This window comes from Triticum aestivum, chromosome 3D, assembly GCF_018294505.1.
Source record: "Triticum aestivum cultivar Chinese Spring chromosome 3D, IWGSC CS RefSeq v2.1, whole genome shotgun sequence".
NCBI classification, from domain to species: Eukaryota; Viridiplantae; Streptophyta; class Magnoliopsida; order Poales; family Poaceae; genus Triticum; species Triticum aestivum.
The window spans coordinates 136,540,313-136,552,859 of NC_057802.1; the positions used below are offsets into that span (position 1 = coordinate 136,540,313).

Here is a 12,547-nt window from a genome sequence, read left to right on the forward strand (position 1 = left end):
TCGATCGGTTTCTAGGTTTCGTGCCACGATTTGGTACGCCACCGCCATCAGTTTCCTACCGACTTCCCTCGTGCTTATGTACATCTTGTGAAACCTGACCGGAGGCGTATGCATGCAAAGCCATTGTTGTTAATCCACTCTGATGTGAATGACGGTAAAATCAACCATATCAACAGCCGGGCTCTATATGATTCATCCAGGGTTTGCACAAGTTCAAGAAGAGGAAGAATGCACAAGTTCCTGCTTATACCATGACCAACAAATTAACACACCAACATAATCATAATTACACAGGTTTTAATCACCACAAAAAAGCAAGAAAGCCCCACGTAAAATGTACACATACGGTGAGGAGACCGGTCCATCGAAAGAATAACAAATGTTCCATGCGTGTACGTTTGCATGCGTGGTATGCATGGCAAGTGCAGTGTGTCGTACGTACGTGCTTACTTTTGTGCAGCTACCTTGACACGGAGAGCGACTACAAATTCACAATAACTTAAAATGATTTCTTCCATTACCAGCAGCTAGCAAGCCAGGTGGTGGTTTGGGTTGCTCTTGGACTCCGGCCGGCGGCGACCGATCACTTCTTCTCTGGCTCCTCGGCGGCAGGTGCGGCGGCTTCGGCGGGTTTCTCCTCCTCTTTCTTCTCCTCCACTACCTCAGCAGCAGGCGCGGCTGCCTCCACCGGCGCGGCTTCTGCCGGTGCGGCGGAGGGCTCGGCCTCCTCCTCCTTCTCCTCCACGGCGACCTCGCGGGTGGTGGTCTCCTCTGCCGGGGCGGCGGCCTCGGGCTCGGCCTTGGGCTCCTCCTTGGGCGCGGGGACGAAAGGCGCAACCTTGTCCAAGATGAAGACGATGGCCGGGGAGAGGGGCGTGGTGCCGGACTTGGCCACCGCGTCGCTCACCAGCTTGGCACCGGGGAAATCTGCATATTAACCAACGCTGATTAGCTCGATAGTTTGATTAGCATATGTCAGTTAGATATAATTAATTTCATTAACTAGTGATTAAGAGTGTTCTTTATTCTAGAACGCACAAAGCTCTCAGCAGTATGCCCGAGAGCCGAGTCTACCTGTGGGCTGTGGCAACAATGAAAGATTGTGCTGCTTAATTAATTACTGTTAATTTGTTCATCTTTTGTTAACTGCACATGTTATGGTTTTGTCTGCATCGCCTAAAAGCAACGGTACTGTTTGCATGGGAACTTCTGTTGCAAGAAACATATGTGAGAAGATTCCATTACTTTGTTTGTCTTCTTTTTGTTCTAACAAGATACCTCTAAAGTTTAATTATGTGAAAGCAGGATAATGAAGGTTATTTTGTTCAAAAGGCAAGGAATAAAGGTTATTTAAGATACGGACCCTAAGAAATTACCTGATAAGATTGCTAAAAGTAATTCCATTTATGTATTTAATCTTTTTTTCACAATATTTTATTTTGCAAAATTTAAGCAACAAAAAACATTACCAATCTTGGCCAAATCGTCAAGGAACTTGGTGACGGCAACCGAGTTCTTCTTGATCTTGGATGTTTTCTTATCCTTTATCAATCCCTACAACAAGATAACAGTATGATTAGTACTAATTAAGGTGGCTACTTCCTACAATTATGTGCTAAGCAACCACACAAAACCAATACTAATTAGGTACCGAAACAAAAATCTTTTCACCTTAATTTCTGGAGGAGATGCTTCAATAGTCTCTACAAGCTTGGGCTCTAGTTCTGTCTTCTTGTCCCCAATCTCCTTGTCAATCTCCTCCTACACACATAGAGCACGCCCACACAATCAAGAAACAAACAAAACACATATATACATCATCTACCATTTCAAAATTTCAGAACGCACAAATTTCACAAGAAATTAGCAAGAAGCCGGAACTCGACGTACCTTGTTGAAGGATTTCAAGAACTCGGCGGCGGCGGCCTTCTTGCCATCCTTGTCGAAGATCTTGTTGAGCCCGGGAAGAACCTTGGTCTTCCATACGCTCGTCATCTTCCTCTCCTTCAAAGACGACGCCTACAGAAGAACAAAAGTACAAAACTCCATGAGATGTTTTCTCATCGGAAGGAGAAGCCAAGGAGACAGCAAGGGAAGCTAGAAGGAGCGGAAACTTACGTGGAGCAAGCGAGGTAGCTGGGGGCGGAAGGGATGGATGCGTAGTTCCTCTCGACAGCAGTGATCACCAGCCTATCAATGGGCAGCAGTACATGAGCCACGGTGCCATGAGAGCGATATATAATGGGCTGGCCAGATAGGCCGCCCTGGCCCTGGGGGAAATTACGTGGGTGCCCCCGCGTGAGGTGGCGCGGGTTGCTGGAGGGGGGCAGGGGCATGAACGTCAAATGAGGAGAAGGTTATGGAAGGGGTGTCATTAAGCCAGAGCAGCCAGAAAATGATGAATGGGTCGTGGAGGCTTGCAAGCTGCGCTGGAGGGGTACAGGCTGCAGGCTACAGCGAGTGTAGGACATGTTGTTGGGATCCTCTGTGCTATGACTTTGGTAATCGGTTAAGTGTCCTGCAAGTTGCACAAATGATTTGAGACGGTTAATGATTTAATTTGTTTTATAATTGGATGGGAGAGCTGTCAAGAATTAAAAAATCCTCCTGGCAAAAATTTGTTGTACTTGGAGAAATATATACCTCATTTTAATTTATGTTGTGAAATGGATCCTCGCAAAAAAAGTTGTGAAATGGAATATTAAATATTTATCTTATATTTTCACCTCAAAAATATTCTCAAAATGGAATTTACCTATGCATGTTGGAGTGCAAATATATACTTGTTCTCTTCCAACATGTTAGACCATCTACAACAATGTATAAATTTGACCCACTATATGTTCGCGGATGCATCACAGATAGCTCCCCTCAAATGTTTGCCCGTGCAATCACATTTCGAAATCTCAAATACATGCAACCGCATACACGCCGATCATTTGATGATACGGATACACATAACAAACCATGCTCAAATAAATTTTATTCATAAAGAAAAATACATAGTTCTAAAATTTATTCGGAATGCATAATCAAACATAAAATTCAATGATTTTTTTGTGTGGATCCACATATGCTTCACAGGATCATTGAGTAGCTGTACGTGCACCCGTTGATCTCGAAGTTGTTGAGGCATTTCTAGAAAGTTCACAATATGCTCCACATCTTATTTCACGAGCTGCCCCTTAGCCCACATCCTCCACAATCATGTTGTGCAAGATTACATAACATGTCATTGGGTGCGGCAGTGTCTTCGATTTCCACATCATTGCAGCTCCACGAACAATACCCGACGAGTTTGGAGCACTTTGACTGCCCTTTCGACATACTTCCTAGAACCTTTTTAAATTTGTTCAAAGATACATTGTTTGTTTCGTTGGGCCTTGGATATAGTCCTTACAAACGCCGCCCACTAAGGATGGATACAATCGGTAAGGTGGTACCCTATGTTACAGTGGGGGCCATTGACGGTGTGGTTGCATGCCGGAGAATCCCCATCACGTAGTCTCTTGAACAACGGAGGTCGCTGCAGTACATTGATGTCACTGTGAGAACCAGACAAGCCAAAGAAAGAATGACTTCTAGTATGATGGTGGCCTCTTTGGTGTGACCTTGGTACTGCCCGCGCAAACCTTCCGGGAAGTTTTTTCCATTTTTAATGCATGCAATTAACTGAACCAAGCATACCCGGGAAACCACTTGATGCTCTAATTGCCAATAACTTTTCTGTGACCTCGACAATTGGTTCTCTTCAGTACCCTGGCCAAAACACCTTCACCAAGGTGCAAACAAATTCCACCATGGTCTAAAGGCATGTGCTCTCACCAATTTGGCCAATCTCATCAACGACATCTACAGCTTTACCATATGCAAGCATCCTCACAACAACCATGTATTTCTACATCGGAGAGAACGACCATTGTCTACAAAAACCCTTCCTCGGTTTGAAGGTCATATTCCTCCACAACATTCATTGCGCGCAAAAACAAAGGTTTACTCATCTGGAAGCGACACCGGAAAACCCTCATGGTATGTTGGAATGGGTTTGAAGTAGTACTTATAGGGAGTCATGCACCAGCAATTCTATCCCGAGGAACAAATCTCCTGACTTTTATTGAACCCTTGAAACTCTGGACATGATCCACTTGCCTCTCCATTTCTTCCTGATACTCATCATGAACATCATTTCAACATCTACGTCATGTGAATCTGATGAATCGACGAACTCTTTGTATATGAATACATCAAGCTCCTTATTCTAAGAGTCATCATCCGATAAATCTATCATTTGCCTACAAATGAGCAAAACTATATTAAAAAATAGGTTCAACATTTCGCCGAACATAGAGAGGGCGAGGTGTATGTCCTAAGGAGTATGACATACCAAGGCGGCGCGTGGTGGCAGCGACCATGTATGGCGTGGTGGCAAGGACGACCAGGAGGGGTTTCGGGCCAGTGGTGGTAGGCTCGGTGGGTTGGGGAGGGTGGCGGTGGAACTAGGGAATGGGCGATGCTGACGGGGGCAGGAGAGGATATGAAGAGGGTTGGTTGAGCTAGGATTGGGGACAATTTGGATAGATATGGGTTGGGTCCGGCCTATCGCATCCTACGTGGCAGGCGCATCTGGGCGTCCGATACCTCCCCACATATGGGATGGTTTTGAGGGGTGCCCCACAAACCGGATGTTTGGGCTGGCTTTGGGGGCTCCTGTTGGATGGCGTTTATCGATCCGGGCTATCTGCCTAGACATTTGGGGGAGGGGTGTGTCCAATTGTAGATGCTCTTACTATAATCTCTTGATAGTGCTAGTTTATGTTAAGCCATCAAAACATGAAATACTTACAACCAAGAAATTAGAGGGAAGTTGGGAACATTTCACTAATTTATCCCCTCTTCTAGTATGTAGGGTGTAGATTTCAGTAAGAAAATATGATGACAAATTTTTTTCGCTAATATTTGGCTTATATGACATAAGTAAGTATTGTTTCTCAAGGGCACGAAAAGGGGCAAGGAGTTTGTGCAGTTCATTATAGAAGAAGAGAATTGCTCGGTTAACACAAACCACACTACAATCACATTCACCCACATTCGTCGTCAGAGAATATTCCCTCCACATCGATTGTAACCTCCATGAGGAGAGACAAATCCGACAAAACTGTTGGGGAACGTAGTATTTCAAAAAAATTACCTACGATCACGCAAGATCTATCTAGGAGATGCATAGCAACGAGCGGGAGAGTGTGTCCACGTACCCTTGTAGACCGAAAGCGGAAGCGTTTATTAACGCGGCTGATGTAGTCGAACGTCTTCGCGATCCAACCGATCCAAGCACCGAACGTACAGCACCTCCGTGTTCAGAACACGTTCAGTTCGATGACGTCCCTTGATCTCTTGATCTAGTTGAGGACGAGGGAGAGTTCCGTCAGCACGATGGCGTGGTGACGGTGATGATGAAGTTACCGACGCAGGGCTTCGCTTAAGCACTACGACGATATGACCGAGATGTGTAACTATGGAGGGGGGCACCGCACACGGCTAAGACAATTGATCTTGTGTGTTCTAGGGTGCCCCCTGCCCCCGTATATAAAGGAGGGGAGGGGAAGGCCGGCCGGCCCTGCAGGGCGCGCCAGGAGAGGGGAGTCCTACTAGGACTCCAAGTCCTAGTAGGATTCCACCTGGAGGAAAGGGGGAAGAAGGAAGGGAGAGGGGGAAGGGAAGGAAAGGGGGGCGCCGCCCCCTTCCCCTAGTCCAATTCGGAACCAAAGGGGGGGCGGCCAGCCCCTTATGGCCCTTCTCTCTCCCCACTAAGGCCCATGAAGGCCCATTAGTTCCCCCGGGGGGTTCCGATAACCCTCCGGCACTCCGATATTTATCCGGTACCTCCCGGAATTCATACGGTGTCTGAATAACATCGTCCAATATATCAATCTTTATGTCTCGACCATTTTGAGACTCCTTGTCATGTGCGTGGTCTCATCCGGGACTTCGAACAAACTTTGGTCATCAAATCACATAACTCATAATATAAATCGTCATCGAACATTAAGCGTGCGGACCCTACGGGTTCGAGAACTATGTAGACATGACCGAGACACATCTCCGGTCAATAACGAATAGCGGAACCTGGATGCTCATATTGGCTCCTACATATTCTACGAAGATCTTTATCGGTCAAAACGCATAACAACATACGTTGTTCCCTTTGTGATCGGTATGTTACTTGCCCGAGATTTGATCGCGGTATCATCATACCTAGTTCAATCTCGTTACCGGCAAGTCACTTTACTCGTTCCGTAATGCATCATCCCACAACTAACTCATTAGTCACATTGCTCGCAAGGCTTATAGTGATGAGCATTACCGAGAGGGCCTAGAGATACCTCTCCGATACATAGAGTGACAAATCCTAATCTCGATCTATGCCAACTCAAGAAACAACATCGGAGACACCTGAGCATCTTTATAATCACCCAGTTACGTTGTGACGTTTGATAGCACACAAGGTGTTCCTCCGGTATTCGGGAGTTGCATAATCTCATAGTCAAAGGAACATGTATAAGTCATGATGAAAGCAATAGCAATAAAACTAAACGATCATTTATGCTAAGGGAACGGATGGGTCTTGTCCATCACATCATTCTCTAATGATGTGATCCCGTTCATAAAATGACAACACATGTCTATGGTCAGGAAACTTAACCATCTTTGATTAACGAGCTAGTCTAGTAGAGGCATACTAGGGACACTCTGTTGTCTATGTATTCACACATGTACTAAGTTTCCGGTTAATACAATTCTAGCATGAATAATAAATATTTATCATGATATAAGGAAATATAAATAACAACTTTATTATTGCCTCTAGGGCATATTTCCTTCAGTCTCCCACTTGCACTAGAGTCAATAATCTTGATTACATAGTAATGATTCTAACACCCATGGAGTCTTGGTGCTGATCATGTTTTGCTCGTAGAAGAGGCTTAGTCAACGGGTCTGCAACATTCAGGTCCATATGTATTTTGCAAACTTCTGTGTCTCCCTCCTTGACTAGATCGCAGATGGAATTGAAGCGTCTCTTGATGTACTTGGTTCTCTTGTGAAATCTGGATTCCTTCGCCAAGGCTATTGCTCCAGTATTGTCACAAAAGATTTTCATTGGACCCGATGCACTAGGTATTACACCTAGATCGGATATGAACTCCTTCATCCAGACTCCTTGATTTGCTGCTTCCGGAGTAGCTATGTACTCCGCTTCACACGTAGATCCCGCCACGATGCTCTGCTTGGAACTGCACCAACAGACAACTCCACCATTCAATATAAATACGTATCCGGTTTGTGAATTAGAGTCATCCGGATCAGAGTCAAAGCTTGCATCGACGTAACCATTTACGACGAGCTCTTTGTCACCTCCATAAACGAGAAACATATCCTTAGTCCTTTTCAGGTATTTCAGGATGTTCTTGACCGCTGTCCAGTGATCCACTCCTGGATTACTTTGGTACCTCCCTGCTAAACTAATAGCAAGGCACACATCAGGTCTGGTACACAACATTGCATACATGATAGAACCTATGGCTGAGGCATAGGGAATGACTTTCATTTTCTCTCTATCTTCTCCAGTGGTCGGGCATTGAGTCTGACTCAACTTCACACCTTGTAACACAGGCAAGAACCCTTTCTTTGACTGATCCATTTTGAACTTCTTCAAAACTTTATCAAGGTATGTGCTTTGTGAAAGTCCAATTAGGCATCTTGATCTATCTCTATAGATCTTGATGCCCAATATATAAGCAGCTTCACCGAGGTCTTTCACTGAAAAATTCTTATTCAAGTATCCTTTTATGCTATTCAGAAATTCAGTATCATTTCCGATCAACAATATGTCATCTACATATAATATCAGAAATGCTACACAGCACCCACTCACTTTCTTGTAAATACAAGCTTCTCCAAAAGTCTGTATAAAACCATATGCTTTGATCACACTATCTAAGCTTATATTCCAACTCCGAGAGGCTTGCACCAGTCCGTAAATGGATCGCTGGAGCTTGCACACTTTGTTAGCACCTTTTGGATCGACAAAACCTGTTGGTAGCATCATATACAACTCTTCTTTAAGATATCCATTAAGGAATGTAGTTTTTGACATCCATTTGCCAAATTTCATAATCATAAAATGCGGCAATTGCTAACATGATTCAGACACACTTAAGCATCGCTACGGGTGAGAAGGTCTCATCGTAGTCAACTCCTTGAACTTGTCGAAAACCTTTCGCAACAAGTCGAGCTTTGTAGACAGTAACATTACCGTCTGCGTCAGTCTTCTTCTTGAAGATCCATTTATTCTCTATGGCTTGCCGATCATCAGGCAATTCAGCCAAAGTCCACACTTTGTTCTCATACATGGATCCCATCTCAGATTTCATGGCGTCAAGCCATTTCGCGGAATCTAGGCTCATCATCGCTTCCACATAGTTCGTAGGTTCGTCATGGTCAAGTAACATGACCGCCAGAATAGGATTACCGTACCACTCTGGTGCGGATCTTACTCTGGTTGACCTACGAGGTTCAGTAGTAACTTGATCAGAAGTTTCATGATCATTATCATTAGCTTCCTCACTAATTGGTGTAGGAATCACTAGAACTGATTTCTGTGATGAACTACTTTCCAATAAGGGAGCAGGTACAATTACCTCATCAAGTTCTACTTTCCTCCCACTCACTTCTTTCGAGAGAAACTCCTTCTCTAGAAAGGATCCATTCTTAGCAACGAATATCTTGCCTTCGGATCTGTGATAGAAGGTGTACCCAACAGTCTCTTTTGGGTATCCTATGAAGACACATTTCTCCGATTTGTGTTCGAGCTTATCAGGTTGAAGCTTTTTCACATAAGAATCGCAGCCCCAAACTTTAAGAAACGACAATTTTGGTTTCTTGCCAAACCACATTTCATATGGTGTGATCTCAATGGATTTAGATGGTGCCCTATTTAACGTGAATGCAGTCGTCTCTAAAGCATAACCCCAAAATGATAGCGGTAAATCAGTAAGAGACATCATAGATCGCACCATATCCAATAAAGTACGGTTACGATGTTCGGACACACCATTACGCTGTGGTGTTCCAGATGGCGTGAGCTGCGAAACTATTCCGCGCTGTTTCAAATGAAGACCAAACTCATAACTCAAATATTCACCCCACGATCATATCGTAGAAACTTTATTTTCTTGTTACGATGATTTTCCACTTCACTCTGAAATTCTTTGAACTTTTCAAATGTTTCAGACTTATGTTTCATCAAGTAGATATACCCATATCTGCTTAAATCATCTGTGAAAGTCAGAAAATAATGCTACCTGCCGCGAGCCTCAACACTCATCGGACCGCATACATCAATATGTATTACTTCCAACAAGTCTGTTGCTCGCTCCATTGTTTCGGAGAATGGAGTCTTAGTCATCTTGCCCTTGAGGCATGGTTCGCAAGCATCAAGTGATTCATAATCAAGTGATTCCAAAAGCCCATCAGCATGGAGTTTCTTCATGCGCTTTACACCAATATGACCTAAACAGCAGTGCCACAAATTGCACTATCATTATTAAACTTATATCTTTTGGCTTCAATACTATGAATATGTGTATCACAACTATCGAGATTCAACAAAAATAGACCACTCATCAAGGGTGCATGACCATAAAAGATATTACTCATATAAGTAGAACAACTATTATTCTCCGATTTAAATGAATAACCGTCTCGCATCAAACAAGATCCAGATATAATGTTCATGCTTAACGCTGGCACCAAATAACAATTATTCAGGTCTAAAACTAATCTCGAAGGTAGATGTAGAGGTAGCGTGCCGACGACGATCACATCGACTTTGGAACCATTTCCCACGCGCATCGTCACCTCGACCTTAGCCAATCTCCGTTTAATCCGTAGCCCCTGTCTCGAGTTGCAAATATGAGCAACAGAACAGGTATCAAATACCCAGGCGCTACTACGAGCATTAGTAAGGTACACATAAATAACATGTATATCAAATATACCTTTCACTTTGCCATCCTTCTTATCCGCCAAATACTTGGGGCAGTTCCGCTTCCAGTGACCAGTCCCTTTGCAGTAGAAGCACTCAGTCTCAGGCTTAGGTCCAGACTTGGGATTCTTCACTTGAGCAGCAACTTGCTTGCCGTTCTTTCTTGAAGTTCCCCTTCTTCCCTTTGCCATTTTTCTTGAAACTAGTGGTCTTGTTAACCATAAACACTTGATGCTCCTTCTTGATTTCTACCTCCGCAGCCTTTAGCATTGCGAAGAGCTCGGGAATTGTCTTATCCATCCCTTGCATATTATAGTTCATCACGAAGCTTTTGTAGCTTGGTGGCAGTGATTGAAGAACTCTGTCAATGACACTATCATCAGGAAGATTAACTCCCAGTTGAGTCAAGTGGTTGTGGTACCTAGACATTCTGAGTATATGTTCACTAACAGAACTATTCTCCTCCATCTTGCAGCTGTAGAACTTATTGGAGACTTCATATTTCTCAATCCGGGCATTTGCTAGAAATATTAACTTCAACTCTTGGAACATCTCATATGCTCCATGACGTTCAAAACGTCGTTGAAGTCTCGGTTCTAAGCCGTAAAGCATGGCACACTAAACTATCGAGTAGTCATCAACACGCGACTGCCAGGCATTCACAATGTCTGTAGTTGCTAGCGCGAGTGGTACACCTAGCAGTGCTTCCAGGACATAATTCTTTTGTGCATCAATGAGGATAATCCTCAAGTTACGGACCCAGTCCGTGTAGTTGCTACCATCATCTTTCAACTTAGCTTTCTTTAGGAACGCATTAAAATTCAAAGGAACGGTAGCACAGGCAAAATACTATCAGGTATTAAGTTCATGATAAACTAAAGTTCAATTAATCATATTACTTAAGAACTCCCACTTAGATAGACATCCCTCTAGTCATCTAAATGATCACGTGATCCATATCAACTAAACCATGTCTGATCATCACGTGAGATGGAGTAGTTTTCAATGGTGAACATCACTATGTTGATCATGCTCGACCTTTCGGTCTCAGTGTTCCGAGTCCATATCTGCATATTCTAGGCTCGTCAAGTTTAACCCGAGTATTCTGCGTGTGCAAAACTGGCTTGCACCCGTTGTATGTGAACGTAGAGCTTATCACACCCGATCATCACGTGGTGTCTCGGCACGATGAACTATAGCAACGGTGCATACTCAGGGAGAACACTTATACCTTGAAATTTTGTGAGAGATCATCTTATAATTCTACCGCCGTACTAAGCAAAATAAGATGCATAAAGGATAAACATCACATGCAATCAAAATAAGTGATATGATATGGCCATCATCATCTTGTGCCTTTGATCTCCATCTCCAAAGCACCGTCATGATCGCCATCGTCACCGGCTTGACACCTTGATCTCCATCGAAGCATCGTTGTCGTCTCGCCAACTATTGCTTCTACGACTATCGCTACCGCTTAGTGATAAAGTAAAGCAATTACATGGCGATTGCATTTCATACAATAAAGCGACAACCATAAGGCTCCTGCCAGTTGCTGATAATTTCTACAAAACATGATCATCTCATACAACAATTTATATATCATCACGTCTTGACAATATCACATCACAACAAGCCCTGCAAAAACAAGTTAGACGTCCTCTACTTTGTTGTTGCAAGTTTTACGTGGCTGCTACGGGCTTCTAGCAAGAACCGTTCTTACCTACGCATAAAAACCACAACGATTTTTTGTCAAGTGTGCTATTTTAACCTTCAACAAGGACCGGGCGTAGTCAAACTTGATTCAACTAAAGTTGGACAAACAGACACCCGCTAGCCACCTGTGTGCGAAGCACGTCGATATAACCAGTCTCATGAACGCGGTCATGTAATGTCGGTCCGGGCCGCTTCATCCAACAATACCGCCGAATCAAAGTAAAACGTTACTGGTAAGCAGTATGACTATTATCACCCACAACTCATTGTGTTCTACTCGTGCATGTAACATCTACGCATAGACCTGGCTCGGATGCCACTGTTGAGGAACGCAGTATTTCAAATTTTTTACCTACGATCACGCAAGATCTATCTAGGAGATGCATAGCAACGAGCGGGGAGAGTGTGTCCACGTACCCTCGTAGACCGAAAGCGGAAGCGTTTAGTAACGCAATTGATGTAGTCAAACGTCTTCACGATCCAACCGATCGAAGCACCGAACGTACGGCACCTCCGCGTTCAGGACACGTTCAGCTCGATGACGTCCCTCGATCTCTTGATCCAGTCGAGGACGAGGGAGAGTTCCGTCAGCACGACGACGTGGTGACAGTGATGATGAAGTTACCGACACAGGGCTTCGCCTAAGCACTACGACGATATGACCTAGGTGTGTAACTGTGGAGGGGGGGCACCGCACACGGCTAAGACAATTGATCTTGTGTGTTCTAGGGTGACCCCTGCCCCCGTATATAAAGGTGGGAGGGGAAGGCCGGCCGGCCCTGTAGGGCG

At 44.2% G+C, this 12,547-nt stretch overlaps 1 protein-coding gene across 1 annotated transcript; it reads right to left on the reverse strand.

Moving 5' to 3' along the window:
• Window positions 1–216: 216 nt before the first annotated feature.
• LOC123077887 (salt stress root protein RS1) lies at window positions 217–2,357 on the reverse strand. Its single transcript, XM_044500245.1, has 5 exons — window positions 2,119–2,357; window positions 1,891–2,019; window positions 1,672–1,761; window positions 1,470–1,554; window positions 217–927 (listed from the first exon to the last, which is right to left on the reverse strand). The coding sequence occupies exons 2-5, from the start codon at window positions 1,993–1,995 to the stop codon at window positions 584–586; spliced, it is 624 nt and encodes a 207-aa protein (XP_044356180.1). The 5' UTR covers window positions 1,996–2,019; window positions 2,119–2,357; the 3' UTR covers window positions 217–583.
• Window positions 2,358–12,547: the final 10,190 nt, after the last annotated feature.